General features: G+C 42.0%; 1 protein-coding gene across 9 annotated transcripts in view; it reads right to left on the reverse strand.

Annotated features, from left to right (window-relative positions):
• FGD3 (FYVE, RhoGEF and PH domain containing 3) overlaps positions 1–20,546 on the reverse strand; it is a 120,328-nt gene that overhangs the window by 21,088 nt on the left and 78,694 nt on the right. For 8 of the 9 annotated variants that reach the window (XR_009746873.1, XM_061473055.1, XM_061473053.1 and 5 more), the window contains exons 5-15: positions 18,509–18,598; positions 17,188–17,324; positions 15,350–15,506; positions 11,734–11,872; positions 10,838–10,896; positions 8,630–8,776; positions 8,026–8,118; positions 7,490–7,569; positions 7,029–7,059; positions 6,422–6,523; positions 2,704–2,766 (exon numbers count right to left, since the gene is read on the reverse strand). Coding sequence is in view for 8 of the 9 variants with exons in the window: in XM_061473055.1 (XP_061329039.1) it covers positions 2,704–2,766; positions 6,422–6,523; positions 7,029–7,059; positions 7,490–7,569; positions 8,026–8,118; positions 8,630–8,776; positions 10,838–10,896; positions 11,734–11,872; positions 15,350–15,506; positions 17,188–17,324; positions 18,509–18,598 (1,098 nt within the window). In the remaining variant the exon portion in view is untranslated. The remainder of the gene's footprint in view (positions 1–2,703; positions 2,767–6,421; positions 6,524–7,028; positions 7,060–7,489; positions 7,570–8,025; positions 8,119–8,629; positions 8,777–10,837; positions 10,897–11,733; positions 11,873–15,349; positions 15,507–17,187; positions 17,325–18,508; positions 18,599–20,546) is intronic. The other variant, XM_061473057.1, reaches the window with a different exon arrangement.

Here is a 20,546-nt window from a genome sequence, read left to right on the forward strand (position 1 = left end):
CACTGAGTGGTCTTTCTGTTAAATCTGTGCCTCTCCAGTTTAGAGACAAGGATGTTGTAAGGGACAATGTCAAATGCTTTGTACAAGTCCAGGTAGATGACATCAGTTGCTCTACCTTTACCCACCAACGCCATAGCCACATCATAGAAAGCCACCAAATATCTCAGGCACTATTTGCCCTTAGTGAAGCCATGTTGGCTGTCACCAACCACCCCATTATTGTCCATGTGCCTTAGCACAGCTTCCAGGAGGATCTGCTCTATGATGTTACCAGGCGCTGAGGCGAGACTGACCAGCCTGTATTTCCCCACCTTCTCCTTTTCTCCTTTTTTAAGAATGGGGCTTATATTTCCCCTTTTCCAGTCAGCAGGAACTTCACCCATCTGCCACGACTTCTCAAATATGATGGAAAATGGCTTGGCAAATATATCTGTGGGTTCTGAAGGCACTGCACCTCATCAGGTCCATGCACTTGTGCACCTTCAGGTTTCTTAGATGTTCTCTCTGATCATCTACAGTGGACAGTTTCTTATTCTCCCAGTCCCGGCCTTTGCCTTCTACAACTTGCTTGATGAGGCTTGAGTTCTTGCTGGTGAAAACTGAGGCAAATTCATCGAATACCTCGGCCTTCTCCATGTCCCAGGTCTCCCATTTCCTTCCAGAAGGGGCCCACATTTTCCCTTGTCTTCCTTTTGTCACTAACGTACCAGATAGAGGCGTTTCTTGTTGCCCTTGATGTCCCTGGCCAGATTTCATTTTATCAGGGCTTCTACTTTCCTAACCTAATCTCTGGCTCCCCAACAATTTCTCTGTATTCCTTCCAGGCTATTTGCCCTTGCTTCCACCCTCTATAGGCTTCAGTGAAATGCTGATCATATGTGAGAAATTAAATTATATAGTCTATTTTGTACTTTGTAATACAGCAAAATTGTTTAGCATGTTTCTCTATTTCCCAATGTCATACATGCAATGTTACATGCAAGACAATCTTCCCCTGGCTTGTACCTTCCTCATGCAGGCAGAAGGTTGAGCAAAAGTTGTTCTAGCAGTGCAGTGCAGCAAACAGGGACCACAGTGCAGCAGAGCAAGCAGACTACACTTCCTGCAGCACGTTTCCACTGTCTGGTTGTGCTAACCTGCAACACTAATGAAACCCCTGCAGACTCTTTACCAGATTCAGCAGAACCACAGGAAGGAGATGTTAGTTTGCTGACCACCACCACCACCAAGTGGTTTGCATGTGGAAGTCGTCCAGCATAGAATGTACTCATTCTCATGCCCTCACTGAGATTTTTCTAAAGGGATGTCATCATTAAAGATTAGTTTCTAAAGCTGCAAGTAACATCTGAATCCATTACTCATGCTGATGTTATACATTTGCTACAATACAGCAGAATGAGATCCCAGAATCAACACTACAAAATTTGTGACGTTTTCAGCTGTGTTTTTTGATGAACTCCATTTTTAGTTCTACCTCAGGAATTCTTTATCAAAAATAGGCAACTTATGTATAATCACTTCCTGTATCAGATACACTGCGCAACTGCTTATAATCAACTGCAAAGATCTGTTTTTTAAGATTTTATTACAACTAGAATTAACATTTCCCTAAGAAACTTGAGACTAAAAAGGATTTTTCTGTTTGTTTTTAAATACTCTCAATCAGTAGCTAGCTCATTGGGGCATCTGTAACTCAATGAACAGGGGCACTAATCACAAAACTGACTACAAATAAAAAAAATGCTTAGGGCAAAGATGATGTGTGAACAAACAGTAAACAGCAAGGAGCACGCTAATTATAAACACTTATTTTTAATAAGCCAGAGGTCTGGAGGAGTCTGCTGAGTGGCTCCTTTGTTACTAAAAACATCATGCTAATACTATATATCCTGTGGTATGTCTCCACAGATAAGGGGCTTTTGGGTTATTGCTTCTTCTTTTGGAGATTTTTTTTCAGTAAACTTATCTGACCCTAATGCATTTCCTGAAAATCTGTTGTTCTCAGAAGACATTTTAGAAGGGAGAGATATGAACACTAAAAGATAGACCTTATCAGGACTCAAAACCTCTGGCTTGACTCAGCAGCAGTCACAGGCATTGTACAGAGCAAAATGAAAGAATACCTTTAAAAGCATCTTTTGCTTTTGCAGCAGGCAATCACTTACAGGCCAGAGGTGTATGAAAGTACTATAATCTCCCCCTCTGTATTGGCAGAAACATGTAAAGCACACTATGAAAGAAGCGTTAATCAAAATCCAGTTCTGGAGATGAGATCCCGAGTTACACAATATGACAGCATTAAGCAGGCAGGTTTCCTCGCCTCTCCTTGCCCACCCTCCCACCAGCATTCCCTGGAGTTCCATATCAGAATTTAAAACCAAACAAACACAAACCACAACAGAAAACCCCAACACTACAAAAGTACCAATTGGCTTTCCTCAAGCTGGGTACCCTATAACTAGGTTCACACACAAGTGCAGCATTAATCTGCAACAAGAGGATTTCAGTGCACTGATGCTGCAAACTGTAGCTGTGGGTGTAACATAGCCAAGACGTTAAGGACAACACAGCTGCAGCAACAGACAGCAGAATACACACCAGCACACTGAGGTAGCTCTGGGCTTTTTTTCCTGCTATAGAAGAAAAAGAACGAACCACCCACCCACCCTACTCTACCCAAAGCATCAGCTTCAGATTACTGACCCCTCCAAATGCACCACCACCATCTGCTCCTGGCATCGATTCCACCGAGCTGGTGCTTGCTATCTGAGGGAAACAGAATGACACAGAAGAATTTCAACATCGACATGCCTCCTAAAAGATACTAAACGCTGAAAAAGAAAACATGGCATCATTTGCTTTTAGCCCCTCATCCATTTGCTTGTGAATATACTATAATTGCACATGTTCATAGCCACCCTCCAGTGCTGGGTTGACTACGAAACAGGTGACTTTGCAGATGGCACTGGATTGCCAAGCCTGCTCTTCCCTGCAGCCTGTGCCTAATTCCCCACAAGCACCACAGAACATAAACAGCCATGTTTTGAATTCCATGTCAGCCCTGCAAGCCAAAGGAGCAGGTGCTTTGCATAGTCAGTGCATTCTGAGGAGTAAGAGTATTTACTCCATTCCAACGGAGTTAAAAAGTTAAGCTTTTCTTAAATGCAATACATCTCTCAGTCTCTTACTAAATGCAAACTGGCACATATATGTATTCAATACATATAAAGGGCAAAAAACAAGCTTATGTACATCAAAACCATAGGCTACATCCTAGAAGGAAAACCATCTTATCTGTCATTAATTTACAAGGAGTTTTCTAGTTTACAGGTGATCTCAAAGCATTAGACTCTTTATGATAAATTTTCCTGTTATTCCCACAGATCATTCTTACTCTGCCAATCAGAGAACATCTCCTATATCAAGGTTATCCAAATCTCCAGTGCATTTCTGCCCTTCATTCCCTTTGAAAGAAAAGGGTTTAATCTGTTGTTAGAAACAATCTGAACTGTAAGTAGCCAAATTGAAAAGCTACTCATTCCAACACTTAATTTATCTATTTATATACCAGTACAACCAATTGAATCTGGAGAACAAGCAAATGCATTCCCTGAGACTAGGGCTGTGCCACCCCTGGAGCACTTCCTCAGGAAATGCAACTTAATTAAAGGAAGCATCATGTACTCAACTCTAGCCAATTATTTCTGCCTCCACACAAAACCAGCAACCCGATGGGCTTCACATTATCTATTCTCCAGTCCTGGGGAAAAGGGCTTCCTTCCATGGGAATCCTAACCAATCCAGGTATTTAGCCATCTCTGCCTAGTAAAAGGACATGTGTGTGCTGTGACACAGGACTTGGGAATGGAATGCAAAAAGAGGAAAGAAAATGGGGTCTGAAAGAGATGAAGAAAACTCCCAGCATGTTTAGGGGAAAGAGTAAATATTTCTAGCTGCCCATTCAGATCCTCATGCCCTTTTAATATTTATTTGGAATAATGTGCCAAAAATCAGATACCCTCTACTCTTAACCTGGAAGAGATTTCAAAAGGGTTTCTCTGAACTACCCCAGACCTAAGGGGAGGAACAGAGACAGGGGTGGGAAATCATGATGATTTAACAGGATCTAAAAATCATGATTTAACCAACAAAAGCACACCTACGCCTCAAATCTTTGGGATGGCACTTCCACAGAGCTCAGCTCCCTGTGGCATTTTTCCTTGCCAGCTTTCTAAGAATGCACAAACTGGGTCCTTCCCCCACACAAACCTCCAACTCTTCTAATATCACGCAGTGGTAAAAGAGGTCCTTTTCCTCGAGAACATTTATAGATGGATTTATAAAAACCCTTCACATACCCTCGAAATGCTACAGATGAAAATGGAAAAGAGGGAAATGCGTGCCCTCCTTCTGAAGCAACTAAGCCGCAAAAGGACCCTGAAGATTCCTGACAGGACTTCATTAAATAAAAGGCCACTGCCACAGTCACCCTGCCAGGGCTGCCTGGCAATGACACCAAATATTCACCTCTTCACAGTTGGGAGGTTATTAATTGCTGTGAATTATTGCATAAGCATAATCTTAAGACTCAAATGTCAGATCCCTGCACCTCCAAGAAACCGCATGTCTTCTGGAGGCAAATTACAGGCTGAAGACCAACCCTTAATGCTCGGATGAGCTTACGTAAATCAGCAGGGAAAACAAAAGCATGCTAAGAGTTGCATGCAAAGGCATGTGCTGGTCATGCAGCTAAAATAACTCATAAGCACTGTAATGTATCAAATGTACAGCCAAGGAGAGAAGAGCGATTTGGCTATTTTTCTATGGGCTTATTAGAACCAGAGTCCAATTTCTAGTAGCTGTTACAGATCCAGGCCGGAATCCCTGAGTGTATACCTATTTCTTGAGACATGAGACCAAAAAAGAGAAGATTACTGTCATTGTTTCTCTAAAGCACGCTGCCCGATATTTCGTAAAGATGACTGAATACCTCTGGTGGATGCTACCCACTGCAGCATATTGCTACCAAGAACACTTTCAGTATTTGTTCAGTTTTCGTTACAGAACTACCTTTATCTCTGTTTAAGCGGCAGCAATTCTGACACATTTACCCATAGCATCAGTTTTCAAAGCTCATTACCCAGATAAGATAACCTCCTAAAAATGCAGCATTCTGGCAGAAAAGAAATTAAGGTGTGTTCTGCATTAATAGCCAGGAGATAAACCAGACTTCTGCTCTACTTGACCGTCATGAAGCAGTAGAGCATAAACATGTGGCTACACCATTTACACAGAAGCAAAATAGAACAGAATTTACAAAGCAAGATTGAACAGGCACGTCTTAACTGGATAGAAAGAAGTGCGCTTACTAGTTTGCTTATTAGCAAGGGGTAATTTTTTTGATCAGAGCATCCTGGTTCTGAAGGCAGCCCTGAGTTAAAAGCAGAGGCATGAATTGATTATTTTCCGTCTTTTAGCCTATTGTTTTTATCTGATGAGTAGTTGATGATCAAGCTAGGCCATATTCTGAAAAAGACTCATTGCTGGCTGCTATCAGCAACAGGATCATTTGCTGATTTGTGACAGAGGTTTGTGATGATCGCCATTGTCAGTCTGACTAATGCTGGGATGAGAGGAATATCTGACATCTCTCCTGAGCCCCCTGGGAAATCAGTTGGATAAAAATCCAGCCTTACTGAGTCACTGAAGGGAGAGGTTTCCAAATGGTTAGGCACCAAAAAAATACATGAGGAAGATAAAATGACCCCCAAGTTTAACTCTGCAGGTGGTTCTTCTCTCCCTGCTCTCCAAGACCCACCATATCTGACCACCAACACACATCACAGTGCAATACACTGCAGATGTAGAGAAACCATTTAAGACTATTCTGCGTATTTAGTTGAAGAGTATCCTTCCTGAAATATATTTATTACCTGTAAGACAGGAACTTAGATGATCTTTAAGGTCCTTTCCAACATTAATCATGCTATGATGCTATGATTTTAAGATCCTTTTAAAAAGCATCAATTTCCTTTCAACTCTTTAAATAATAATAAAAAAGAAGCAATCCCAAAATGTGTCTTTGAGGAGATGGGGAAAAGCAATGAACAAATTCTCCCAGCCGTACAAACATTCTTCCAGACAGCCAACCACTCATAACATGGAAGAATTACACTTGTTATGCTAAATTAGCCACTAGTCTGGAAAAAATGACCAATAGATCTCTTGCACTGAATTACCCTGGGTAATTTATTCCATACCTGCATGGCTAAGTAACTATGGCTGATACGCATTTGAGAGCCGAGAAATGGAGCTGTACTGTAATGTAACATAAAAATTAAGAACAAGACGACACTATTTTAAAATTAACTATGTAAGTCTACTTTAACTGTTGGTAAAACTGATAGCAAAGAAGACTTACAGAGGAATCTGGAAGATGCTCCTCCTCTTGAGAAAAAGAGCTATTGAAAGCTCTAAATGTCTCACTGTTCTGTTTGTGCTTTTCAATTGTTGCTTGAATGACCTGAAATAAAAATTCCAGCAAAGATGACAAGTTTCATAAAAGGAGCCTTGGAAAAATTCTCTCATAGGAAGATGGTTAGGGTTATCATTTCGGTAAAATCCCTTTATGCTTGCATACATTAAATGAAAACTTCAAAACCTTAATAACTATGAATGGTGCTGTTAACACACTACTGCTCAAGTTCAAAACTAAGAGAGCTATGAGACAGTATGTAAATCAGATTGCAAGAATATACAAGGCTAAGCTGATGTCTCAGTCTCTCACTGGGCTTGAGGATGGCAGGAAATGGGGAGCCACTTGAAGTGCCCGTGCACCGCCTCTAGACAGTGGGTCAGCAGTGGGAGCCTGCCTGGGTCCGCATTTCTACATAAGCAGCTTCACCAGAGTGGACATCAGCTTTCTCGCACAGCTGCTTTCATGCGGAATCCGAAAAAGATCATTTTAAAAACAGCAGGTGCTGATTGCATGGTGATTTCCACCCATTTCATTATGGTTTTGTATTCACCTGAATCCATTCTCTCTTCTCCTCTTCTGTCCTGTTAAAACAAAAGAAAAATACAGAAAACATCATCATTCTACTTCCAATATTTTCAGTAAATTCAACTCACATCTTCACAGCTTTACATGCATCAAGAGTTTAGCTTTGCTATCCACCATTTTATAAACAATATTAATAATAATTGACCTCAACCACCACCAAAAAAATGCCAAAAAGTTTGAATTACTAATACAGTGGAACCTACAAGCACTATTAAAAGCACTGGTAGCATTCAATGAAGCAAACCGACATAGCAATTTAACACACTCTGACTTAGGACCAACATAATCCTTGCATATGGAAGTTAGGTATCTCTGGTGCTCATCTCCTGGTTTAAAGCTATGTCATACTAGCACAGCCACATCCCCTAGATGGTAAATTTCTACATGGATATTCAGAAACCCTGAAAGACAGAACAAGCACCATACCTGGCCTGTAGTTCCAATGATCTCTTTTTTCCCGTTATTGAAAATGTATGAGCCACGTTTTGCTTTGCAATTTCTTGGACCTGTAAAAAGAACATGTCAGCTTCTTACCAGTCTCCATTGCTTTAAATCAACTTACAAATACAGTCATTCTGTGAAAAACTTGTCAGAAAGGATCACTCAGAATACAGTACAGAGGTACAAAACCCAAAGATTGTTTCTATAATTACTTACTTGTCTTACTACAAAACTTGTGAATCTGTTTCCATAACCCATCCCCTACAGCCATAGGGGAAAAGGTGGCTCCTGTATCAACTAGGTGACAAGACCAGGCTTCCAATCAAAGCAAGGACAGTCACCCTTTTCTAACCCACTTTTGGATAATTACCTCATAATAATCCTCCCCCAAGAGATTCAAAGCTGGATTTTTGAATTTTATTCTATTTCTGCTTACATATGTTGTTATATTTTGGATTAAGGGGGAATCTGATGCTGTTGAGTGTGGAAGCATTAAAGCACTGAAAAGAAGAGATGCAAACCTGCAGTCCTGCAATGTCCATCTTCTCCCGAACACTGAACTTCTGGCCTATCAGCCTCAGTTTTGGCACACAGTATAGCACCATGCTGTTAAACTGTAACAAGGGAAGATTTTTCAATGAAGGGTTTTCATGCATTCTGGCCATTTAGGAGTGGTGTGTTTTACTTTGCAGTTCTCAAGAAGAGATTTAAGGAGTAAGCTAGGTTCACAGATCACTACTTGAGAGAAGTGGACAGACAGAAACATGTCAGCCAGTCGCTTTTGCCTTCTCCCCTCTCTTTGGTACCAATTTGGCTGCTCTGAAGGCAAATGAGAGTAATTCTGTGTCAGAAAGAGTTGGTTACCTTACATGGCAAGGTGGTCCTCAGGCAGCAGCCTCTGAGAAGGGAGGTGGGAAAACCCCCTTTGGGGCCATCAGCAAAGGCACAAGCATGAAAGAAGGAAGGAAATCCTCAAGGAAATAGCATCCAGAAAACTGCTGCTCAGAGGAAGGAGCAGCTGGGTTCAGGTGGTGAATGTTTTTTTTGTATCTGAGAATAGGGAGATGGAAATGTACCATTTCAGAGTACAACTCTGAAAATAAGAAAGCAACAAGAAAAACTCACCAGGAATAAATATCTATCTTGGGCTGTGCCATTCTTTGCAGACAGTTTCTGAATGTGCCCTTCTTTAATGAGCTCATTGGCTGGGTTAACAATATCCTCTTCACCACCAAGTCGCTCATAGACTTCCAAAAGCCTGTGCATCTTTTCCTGCAAGTACAAAGTGAAGTTTTGCTTCTTGTACTACTGCTGATACAATGGCAGTTAGGTCTCCATCAGGAAGTATGGTCATATTCTGCATTTCTAAGCTAAATCTGAAACCACAGCTATATGAGGAATGCTGCAGTCTAACACAGGGGCCTCCATGGCAAAAACGTACCTCTGAAACAGGCAAAGCCAAAATGCTTGAATTATAGTTATAATGTCATTCAGGCATCCTTATGTCTTCATCAAAATTCTCTATGAAGGGATTACTTTTTCCTTTTCAGCAAAGCACTGTTTCCACCTATATTAAGTCATCCAAATATTAAAGTCAAAGCAGCTTTCACAAGTCAAAATAAGAAAGGTGTGTAAATCTTGCTACCAAGTTTTGGAAAAGTTTGGCTTTTAGCCATAAGCTGGACTGATGTGCTCCAAATGGCACTGCCAGCAATTGTTCAGAATGTGAGGACAGAGATCCATGCAATTACACCCAAATATATGCCCAAGCCTGTTTCTAAATCACACTTCTGTCCATCTATAGATTAAGCTGGAATTTCAGGTCTTTACATACACCCTTTGGCTTGAGAATTTTCACCACAAATACACATCACACCAGTTCCTATCCTAATCAGTTCTTCTGACCAATGATTAAAAGAATGAACAACAAAAGAACCCCAACAAAAAAAACCAAACAAAACCTAACCATTAACATAAACTCACTGCAAAACACAATGGATGGTGGCAGGCTCTGGACTAAAAGCAAGTAAGGAAATCACCTAAGCCCAAAAGCAGACTTCTTGCACCAGATGGGAGGATGAGCAAGAGATCCCATTAATTTAAAGACAAACAAAAACCAGTAAACTTATCGAGCTGGTTTTTTTCAAGGGGGAACTAGAACACCAAGAGCAGTTCCGTGAAGTCAAACCTGAAATTCTAACTCAGGTATTTTTCCTTCGAGTCTCTGCTCAGGTAAAACCTGAACTACAGAAGAATTCAATATAATAAGAAGCCCTGATTAGAGGCTTCAAGTTCTTATCAGAAATAAACTGGGGGTGCAGAATTATTGTAGCAGCCTTTTCCAATAGGTTTTTGTGTACTAACAGAAAAAAAGAAAAAAATCCAACACAGAAAGCAACTAGCTGGTGGCTTCATATTCATCCTCTCTGTGGAGATACTGTGCACAGTCCCCAGCAAAGTAGTTATTTAGTGCCTCAAAGTGGGAAAATCTCCATCAAAATATATCCTTATCCAGAGAACAAGCTAAACGCACATAGACATAGATGGTTTCAAAACCGGTTTTCACTGTGACATACTGAAAACACAGACATCAGATGGGTACTTCCCTACAGCAGCCACAGGAAATGTTTCATGGTGTCCCCACCAGCAAGGGGAAGGAAGTGTGTCTCTGATAAGGAAGGGGACATAAAACTAAGACCCACAAGTGGTCAGTGAGTGTTAAGCTGGATACGTAGCATTTCAGATCAATTAGATACAAAAGCTCCCAAGGCACCTGGGTGCACAAAAGGGGTAACATCTGTAACTATAAAGTCCATTTACTTTAATAGTAATGCACTTGTTGCTCTGGATACAAAGCACATAAAGCTAACCTTCAGAATCCCGACAGTCTCAGACAAGTAGAGCTTACCAAAGCTACTGACACATACTAAATGCACTAAGGTGAGGCAAAATCAAACCAATCTCCAGTCTGGCAAATTACTGTAGGACCATAAAAACCAGTGAAAATGTGCAAGAACACCTTTTGAACGGATACAATTGGAATACTTTCAACGTATTTAAATTAAAAGCAAATAATGAATTTCATAAAGACCTCCTTTTTCAACCCACTCGGTCATTAGGGAGAAGGGAAGTGGCCCAACAATCCATGGTCAATGAAACAGGATCATTTATGATAAAGAGAACTCAAGATATCCAACTGATGTTTAAAGCCTGACTCACTGTACTGCAAAATTCAACCCCAGCCTGCTTTATTGAGCCTGTTGTAATGGGGGACCATTGGTCCAACCAACTGTTCCAGTCAGATTACAATTCTATTATGCAATTCCTACTCACCATCTTTCGGATGGCTGCGTTCGAGTGGTTTGCTGCTGTAGATATGAGCTCCAGTGACTCTGCAATAAAGGTAGCAACAGTTATGCACTCTCCAAAATACGTCTGTTAAGAACAACTTGGTTTTTTTTCCACCTCTCTGATTAGCAATTTTCCTGCAAAATTCCTGTTGCAAAAGCAAGGACTGTGTATTTTTTCCTTCCATGAAGTAAAAGGAACGCTTTATACACACAATCACTTCTGCATGTTCAGCTGGCCCATGTGCACCCAAGTGTTTAGTATTTCTCTCCTAGAAATCTAAGCAAGCCAAAGCACACAGCGGCAAAAACCGTAAACATCTTCTGGGAATCAACCTACTAAAAGTTAACTTAAGTCTCACTTAAGCCAAGTCTTCACAAACATGTTTCTAAGAGTGTTTTCCCAAAACAGGGCTTCTGTGCTGTAACATGAAGTAACATGAACCCTGTTTCGGCTGAGATCACAGACTCCAAGAAACCAACAGAAGTCCATTTCTCAACAGAGTCTAACCTGCTTTGCTGGCAAGCATATGCATTTAAGGCCATTATTATTTTCTTCCTCTGGGTATTGCAGAGAAGTCCTCCTGTATTTGTCCTTGGCCATACAATGGATTAAATAAAAATGAGATATATTTTACCATTACAAACTCCAATATTTTGTCACTGTTTATTTGACAAACCTCCCTTTATTCCTAGAGCAAACATATTAACCCTTTTTATTCTCTAAGGGCATTCAAAATCACTTTGTGCTATATTTGGGAATAAATTATTCATTCAGATCTCCATTTCAACCATAGCCCTAGTTGAAAGAATCTGAACATGTGAAGAAAAAACTCCAAGATTTTAATTGTGCTTATTAGACAGAGAAGAGTTTGCATGTACTTTCAGCATCTTTCCTATCTGGAGATTCTTCTGGAAGTTTCTTTAAATAGTCCTTTAGGAGAAGCTCATAACGAGGAATTCTTTGCACTGGTTCAAGCATGTGATGTTGTAATGTCAGGTTTCCACACACCTCCTGTTTCTGTAATAGAGAGAAAACAAGCACAGAAGAGTTTGGCTTTGTAAAACAGCTTCTCAAGCTATCATAGAATCACAGACTCATTTAGCCTGGAAAAATATCCTTAAGATATCAAGTCCAACCATTAACCTGGCACTGCCAAGTCCTCAACTAAATCATGTCCCCAAGCACCACATCTACACATCTTTTTAAATACCTCCAGGGATGACTTGTGCTTACAGAGACAGCCTGGGCAGCCTGTTCCAATGCCTGAGCACCCTCTGGGGCAGGAATTGTTCCTCAGCTCCATCTAAACCTGCCCTGGTGCAGCTTGAGGCCGTTTCCTCTTGTCCCATCCCTGGTTCCTTGGGAGCAGAGCCCAGCCCCTCCTGGCTCCATCCTCCTGTCAGGCACTTGTAGGGAGTGATCAGGTCTCCCCTGAGCCTTCTCTTCTCCAGACTGAACCCCCCAGGTCCCTCAGCCCTTCCCCATCACACTTGTGCTCCAGGCCCTGCACCAGCTCCAGTGCCCTTCTCTGGTCCCACTCCAGCACCTCAATGACTCTCTTGTAGTGAAGGGTCCAGAGCTGAACCCAGGATTCGAGCTGTGGCCTCACCAGTGCCCAGTGCAGAGGCACAATCCCTGCCCTGGCCCTGCTGCCGCACTGGTGCTGATCCAGGCCAGGATGCTGGTGGCTTCTTGGCTGCCTGGGCACAAGCTGCTCATGTTCAGCTCCATCAATCAGCACCCCCAGCTCCTTTCCCATGAGCAGTTTCCAGCCGCTCTTCCCAAGCCTGGAGTGTAGCAGGGGGTTGTTGTGGCCTAAGTGCAGGGCCTGGCACTTTGTCTTGTTGAACCTCATCCCACTGGTGACATCCCATGGGTCCAGCCTGTCTGGATCCCCCTGTAGAGCCTCCTGTCCACCAGCAGCTATCAGAGCTGACAGGTTTCATGTGAATCTAGGTGCCATGTCTTGCATTGTCTGCAGACATGCAACAATCCTCTTTCAGATTTTGCATGCTCCTTCCCAAGCTCAGAAAAGCTCTTTCCCTCCATGGCGCTACACAGCATTTTTCCTCCCAAAGAATACGTAAAGTCAGAAATCCCACAGGACTATAGTGCTTGCTAGAGCTTACAGCACAAGCAGCAGACACACTGCTCAGGCATCCCCTCTGGAAAAGGAGCTGCCTCAAATTCTCTTTCTTTTTCTTTCCATTTGACCAAGAAGGGGGTAGGTTTGAGACTGACTACACTAACTACTACCCAACAAGGCACTGATCTGCTCTGCTTGCAGTGGTGGTGTATTGCAGTGTACTTATTCTTCCTGTGTTTCTCATTTCTCCTCTCCTCTTTCAAATAGAAATGTCCGTTCACTTCATAGGGATCTTATGAAAATAAGTTACTTGCTTTAAAGCACACAGGAAATTTCTGTTAGTGATGTAATCCAACCCCTGAATCCCACATCAGTGTGTTAACCACACACATGCTCTTCTCCATAGCAATCATTTTACGTCAGCACACTAATGCCACGTGCTGGTCTGCCCTACTATGAGCAGCCCCTCAACAACCACATGAATTTCAACATGTTTTTCTCAGGGAAATGTGCTCACTTCAGGTATTTGCAATTTCCTCATAAATATTACACCCATCACACGCTGCTGGCTCACCCAATTCCCAAGGAAAAGCCTGCAGTTAATGAGTGTCTGAGAGAAAAGGAAAAGCTATATTTCCAGAAATTCAGATGTAAATTTGCTGTTAAAACTCTCTTGTCACAGTGGAACAGCTTGAACAATATTCCTGTTTATAGGAGATAAAGTGAAATTATTCTCTCTCAGTGTTTTACAGAACCACATTTCCCAGAAAATGCAACTGGGATGGAAAGAATGAGAGATTCCAGGAAGAACTAAAAAGGGCATGGAACTTCACTACTGCATGTTAGTGCTTGATTTATACTTCCAATCCACTTACTACAGCCTTCTCTATTGCCTTTTTACTCCAGCAATACAATGAATCTTAACACTGAACAGCAATAAGGAAGCAGAGGAGGAAGTCACATCAAGGCTTACATCAGTTGTATTCACATGCCAAGTGTATCCCTACCAAAAAAGCCAGCAGTGACAAAATAAACTGTTCAAAATAGGAAAAGTTTAATGCTGTGAGATTTTTTTAAAGTTCACAGAGTTCACACTGCAATTCACTGCCACTAACAGCTTAGGTGGACAGTTTGTTACTGAAGGACCACAACAAACTGCAACTGGTATTCTGAAAAGTAACAGCGACAGGCCAGAAGAGTGAACTAAGTATTCCTGGTCAAATCTTTGCCTCCTGTAGGTATGGGCACTGACAGAAGCAAAAGGTGCTTTGATGTTGCCACTAAAATAACCTACAATGAAATCCTGCTGTCGGTTGGGTTCAGAACGGCACCTTTAACATGCACTGCCTGCACACTCACACTGTCTCACAAAGTCTTGCTCAAGCAACAACAGAAATGGTCATGGTCTCAGGCAGATGGAGACCAGCTCTGCAGACTGCCAGCTAACACACATGGCTTATGTTGGCAACTTGGTGGTGAGAAAAGACAGGGTGGGAAGATGCCAAGCTGGGTTCATACAGAACAAGGTTAAGAAAGGGCCATGTGGAGTGAGAGTCTAGTAGGAGAGGAACTTCCCCACTCCCTACTCTTCCAAGCCCTGACCCTCCATGTGGGGCCTCTCTCCCCTATGCTGCTGGGGATTACTTGATTCCCTACAGCTGGCCCAGCCACAATCCTCCCATTGAGGGCAGGCAGCTGCGCTCCCTCCTCAGCTTAACCCACTCCCTGCCAGCTCGCCCTTCCCAAAGGATGGTATCTGCTTTCCCAGCACAGGCAGAGAGATGCTTTCAAGTGTGCTGGAGCCTGCTCTATCCCTTCAGCTGGCCCTGGGCCTGATTGTAGAGAGAGGTTTCAAAGATACACCAGCATCAGCAGAGCTCTTCCCCCCTCCCCACACAGCTTTTTATACAATTAAGAGGAAACACATGAAAACCCATGATAAGCATCTTCCTGCAGAGCTGTGAGCCCCAAGAGCTGCATGCCACTTCCTGAGCCTCACAAAAATCAGACCAGCAGCACACGCTGCTGGTGACACACTTGAACTCAAACACACCCACCTCAGAATGGAAATGTATTTATTAAAAAGCAATTAAAATTAGTGATGAGGAAAAGAAATCAAAAAGCATTTATAAATGGACATGTTCAGTCAGAACTGCTGGGCCAGAAGCAAGGTTTTGTTCTGTGACTTCTGATACTCCTCTTAAATATATGAGCAGAAAAAAAGCTACATAGGTGAAAAATACATGTCAGACAGCAAAAAGAGAAGAAACGACTGGCACTAAAAATGATGTATTCTTAGTATTAGAGCAGTGTTATCTTGTAGCTAAACACTGTGTGTCACATACTGGGAAAAAAATAAGTCACACAAATGACTAAGTATCTCCATGTTATGCCAATTAACCACATACCTGTATGTTCTGAACAACATCTTTGAATGGAGAGGACCTCTGCATACATGTGTTCACCATGTCCATTGCTCTGTCAAAGTTCTTTACATATTCTCCATACATCTTCAGAAAAGGAGCAAGTTTCTGTAGGATATCTCCAAGCCGTGGGTTGGCGTTCCTATGGGAAAGAGGTAAGCACTGAAATCTCTGGAAATCAGTACTATCTTCTGAGAAAAACCACAACTGCAAGACTTTCACAGTTGTCTCCCACATGCACAAGCACTTACACACATATGCAATGAAGATATTTCAGGCTAATTTTAAAGCAATCTATGTCATATCCTAGATGAAAAAGCCAACATTAATCTAGACATACAGATGTTCTGCCCCTAGTGTCACTCTTGTAAGTGAGGATCAAATTCAAACTGACCACACACTGTTAAAAGAGACTTTTATAGATGTCTGTTGTCCAGTGGAAACTTCTGCAGGAAACTTTTACTTTGTTAAAATCATCTGTTCCACCACAGCCAAATATCAGAAGAGGTTTTAATACAGAGAGGTCACTCGGTACAGCTGGGTAGTCCCAGAGACATCTGTCTTCTCCAAATTCACAGCTGGGCAGAGGACAGCCATTTCTCTCCCAGCTTTCTTCTCCTGCTGAACTCTTCAGCTATTGAACAAGCTTCTGCCCTCTCTGACTTCCAGACTCTGCGGTTTCCCTCCCCTTATTGCAGCTGTACCTGTAAGTGCCAAGTCAGGTCCAAGAATGCTGATACTCACTAATTCCCTCTGGTCACTGATGAACTATATGAAGACTGGCCTCAGTCAAGAGAGATGTGAACTCTGGTCTTGTCTTCACCAGTCAGGGTACTTGGAAAGGGGCAGCACTATCTGAAACTTCCACTGCAGGGCACTATGCAGTCAATGTGTCATCTCAAATCAAGTTTCCAACGTCTGCCTTACAATTAACGTTTCCACCTATTGCTGTATTTCTGCCTTATCTACAACTTTATGAGGTTGACAAATTTGAGCCTTTACTACTCAGCGAAAAACAAAAACTCCAAGTTAAAAAAACAAAAAGCCCAATAAAACCTTCAAACCCCCCCCCCCCAAAAAAAAAACAAACCCAAAGAAACAAAACCAAAGCCAATCCAAAAACTATAACTGCACCTATTCTCTTGAAGAAAGCAGGTATACCAATAATATTTATTATCTCCTAGAACAAAAGGCCAACAAATTCTGGGGTAAAAACTTACACAATGCTGTGGTGCTCAACAACAGAAGTAGTTGTGTAACAACATAAGCAGATTTATAGATATGAAGTCATCCAACTCATCTGCCCAGATTTTCCACTGGTTGACTGCTACAATGCTGATTTTAACATTAAATTTTATATAACCACAACAAAACTCAAAAAACCCACACAAAGTGGTTGTTTCTGGTGACACCTCCAAAATGGCATGCGAGCCTGGGCTATGACATGACAATGCATTTTCCCGCTTTGAGAACTAGGTTCTTTAGCACCTCAGAGTGGGGGTGAAGTACTTTATCTAGGGAGCCAAAACAAGCAATTTCCTTCCTTCCCAATTGTGCAATTTCATAGTACTGCACTAACAGGAGAGTGGCAGTACAGTGAGGAAAACTTTGGACTGAAAAAATTCTCACAATGCACTCCAGATTTTGAGGGCTCAAGTCTACTCCAGAAGTCAGAAATGCTCAAGGGACTCCAGACTAATGTATAGAACAACAAGTGAGCTGCTGCATTAAACAACTGAAAATCTGGAATGAGATGAAGCCTTACAGTTGCTCTGGTTTCTTGAAAATGCATTTTTAAAACAATTGTAATGACAGTTACCCACCATTCTTGTGTAATTCTTGTTTTGAGCTCAGGAAGAAGAAATTGTCCATGGAAACAATAGATGGAAGAAATATTTGAAAAGATGCCTGTGATCACTTCAGATGAAATACCTGCTTCGGACAACTTAGTGCAAAAAACCTGCGTAAGACAACAAGACAGCACCAACATATTTACAAAAACCATCCCTGGACATGCTGGCTTTAGATTGCAGTATTACAAAGCTGAGTGCCTTAGAAGAGAGCTACAACTTTTGACTTCTGGTAGTCATTCCTTGGGGTCTTTCAGGAGGTTCAGAAAACGTAAGCCCACTGCCAAGCAGGGTTAGATTTGTGCCTCTAGGCCATAGTGATAAGGGTAAATCAAAAAGATTGGAGCTAACGAGAAGATTGGGCATCTTGTACTTAGGAGTGCCAGTTGCAAAGGACAACCAGTCCCTGAAGAGCACTTACTCCTATTTCTGTGATGCAAAATAAACTGTGTGATTATTTTGTTTGTCTGTGTACTGAACAACAGGGAAAGACACCCATGATTTCTAAGGTCCTGAAACAGTCTCTGATTATCCAAAGCAAACATTGCAAAGTCTTCCACAGAGTCCTAGAGTCAGAGCGTAGAGGGCTCTGCAAGTTACAGCTTCTAACAAGATTTTTAACAAGGTGACAGTTTTCTTCCTGCCCTGGTTTTAACAAGCCCTCTGTTAGCAATGTGACTCACACCCATTTTTACTCTTTTCCTGCACATTCAGATTTGTTTTTTTAATTTGAGCTAATTATAGAAATGCCTGAACTCTGCAGACTTGCCTTGGTGTTTAAGTGGAAGAAGGTTCAGGCTCATCACATCAGCTTTACCTTATCCCCATGTGTAAACATGATGGAAAACAATTACGAAACACAGTGGGCAAAAAGAACCCCTAATTTCTGTGAGCCTAGGACTTACCAATGTAGCCTGATTTTAGTAAAACTCAAACTTCTTGCACATTACAGAGCAATCACTGATTTCATAATTTCACAGTGCCTCCGGTGTCCCTGTGATTTCCTCTCCACATACGCCCCAGGGAATAACCAAATGTTGATGGTATCTGTATACCATTGGGCTGCTGCTTTCCCATTCTTCTTTCCAACATCCTAATCCTTGGGTTCCAGCTCTGGGATCCCCCTTGCCAAAAGCTCACCTCTGGGACCCAAGGCACGCCGCCTGGCAAGCAGTCCCCATCTCCCACCTCTAAACAGGGGTTTCACACTATTGGGCTACAGGTTAGGGCATGAACAGGAGACATCCTTGCTGCTCACAGAAAAGAAAGCAGAGTTTATCCAAAATCAAATTACCTGGTCCAACAGATGGAGTCTTTTAACATATGCTTCTTCCGTATGGAGCAGTTCATTTGCGATATTGAATAGCTTTTGGGGTTCTGTACACTGAAAGAAAAAGTTACAAATAACACAATCCATCCGCACCTCCAAATCTAAGTTTCATCACCTCTTCTCTTTTCCATTTTCTCAATGGGCCAGATTCCCTGCCAGCAGAGACACCTGAAGTGAAGGATGGTAACACATTTCAGAGTCTGCTCTGCACCCCTCATCAAAGGATCAGTTTGCTCCAGAGACACTTTGAAAGCTATTTCCTGAAAGAGCAATTAGTAACGCAGTCAATGGCTGGTCAGCATATCAATTGAGTTCATTACGATTTCATCCGCTAAACATCTGCTAAATCTGGAAATAAGTCTGTATTTGGTAACTAAGGCATGAGAGTATAAATCAACTGTTCTCCTTTTTGGATTCAGGTCCTGTGACTAAAAAGAAAACTAGAAACCAGACCAGTTTGGGCACAGGTCTCTCTCCCTGGCCAGCACAGCATTATTCTCCCTGCTGTATTTCTGCGATTTTTGCACAGCTTTAAAGACCAGCCAATTCCCTGGAAAGAATTTTCAGGAACAGAACCTGAGTCACTCAGCGAAGTCTTTCATGAAACTCCTTTCAAAAAATTAATGAGAAAGGATTAATTAAAAAACCTGAACGCAGTTATAACGCACCGACATTATTCACAATTTAGCCAAAAGACACAGACTCCTTGTTCGCCAAGTGCTTAAAATACTCAAATTATTAGGACACAGGCTTTAGCATTCTGACACACTCTAGACAGCTTTTTAAGGGTGCAGGTTTTCAATGCCATGCTTATGTATTACCAAGCCAGTCAGAGCTGAGGGTTGGCTGTTCTGTGGTCAGGAATACAAACATCTAAAAGGGGCAGCAAGGATGATCAAAGTAGGGGAATTTTACTGGGCTGGATCCACAAAAAAAAGACAACTGCCATAAAGTTAAGAGAGATGTATAAATGATCAATGGAACAGTGAGCAACAACTGGGTGCAGTTATTCACTATTTATCTGCAGGAAAACTAAAGGGCATCAAAAAACATTACCAAGGTGCTGCTTAAAGACCAAGAGCCACTTCCTCAAGCAAGATGTCACTGCAGACAAGCAGGTTCGCAAAAGGACTGAACAAATCCATGGAGCAGAAGTCCAGCTGAAGTCTGTTAAACACACAGGGCTGTCTCCAGTTCAGGAAGCACCTGGGCCTCTCATCAGGAGCAGAGCTTTCCATCCCTAATGCCCATCTCCATGCACTTGCCACCACCTGTGTCAGGCACTTCTAGGCACAGCCCTGAGGGCCACCACCAGATTGCCAGAAAGGGTCAACTGAATGCTCTCTTTGAGCTTCTTCAACAACACCTTCCTGTGTTTCCAAACACAGCTGACAAGAAAATATTAAAGTAACACCCCCACCCCCTTGCCTCCCTTTAGGCAAACTGCAATACAATTGGAAAGACCTCCAGGACTCTTCAAAGCTAGCCAAGAATTCAAACAAACCAGATCCACGGTTACCCTACATGAAATGAGATACCACTTAGCATGAACTACCCACAGTTCCATGATATAAGTAGTAATTATAGAGGGTGAACAGCTTTTCTGGGTTTAAAAGCACATCAGTCTTTTATAACAATCCCTCTCTTCCTAGGCACAAACCTGGAGATGGGCAACCATGCCAGGAATAAAGCTTTGGCACATACTCTGCCTACCCCACTACTCAAATGATTTCAAGCAAATTCAAATACTGTCTTAAGATATCCTAGCAGTGCACAGAACATCCTGCTCCATTCATTTATGTGATATATATTAATATTTAGGAGAAAAGAAAAAAAACAAAACCCCAACATTACAGCTTAGAATGAAATGCATTGCTGGCCATTCGAACTCAGGGCACAGAAAAGAGCCCAAATGAGGCACTGACGGAACAGGCCAGCATGCCAGCCACCAACAGCATCTTTTGAACTTTTTGAATTCAGAATCTGAAAAATCATTTCCAAG

Source organism: Pezoporus flaviventris, unplaced genomic scaffold, assembly GCF_033815535.1.
Source record: "Pezoporus flaviventris isolate CSIRO_AGI_PZ_B2104156 unplaced genomic scaffold, CSIRO_AGI_Pfla_v1 ptg000073l, whole genome shotgun sequence".
Lineage (NCBI taxonomy): Eukaryota > Metazoa > Chordata > Aves > Psittaciformes > Psittacidae > Pezoporus > Pezoporus flaviventris.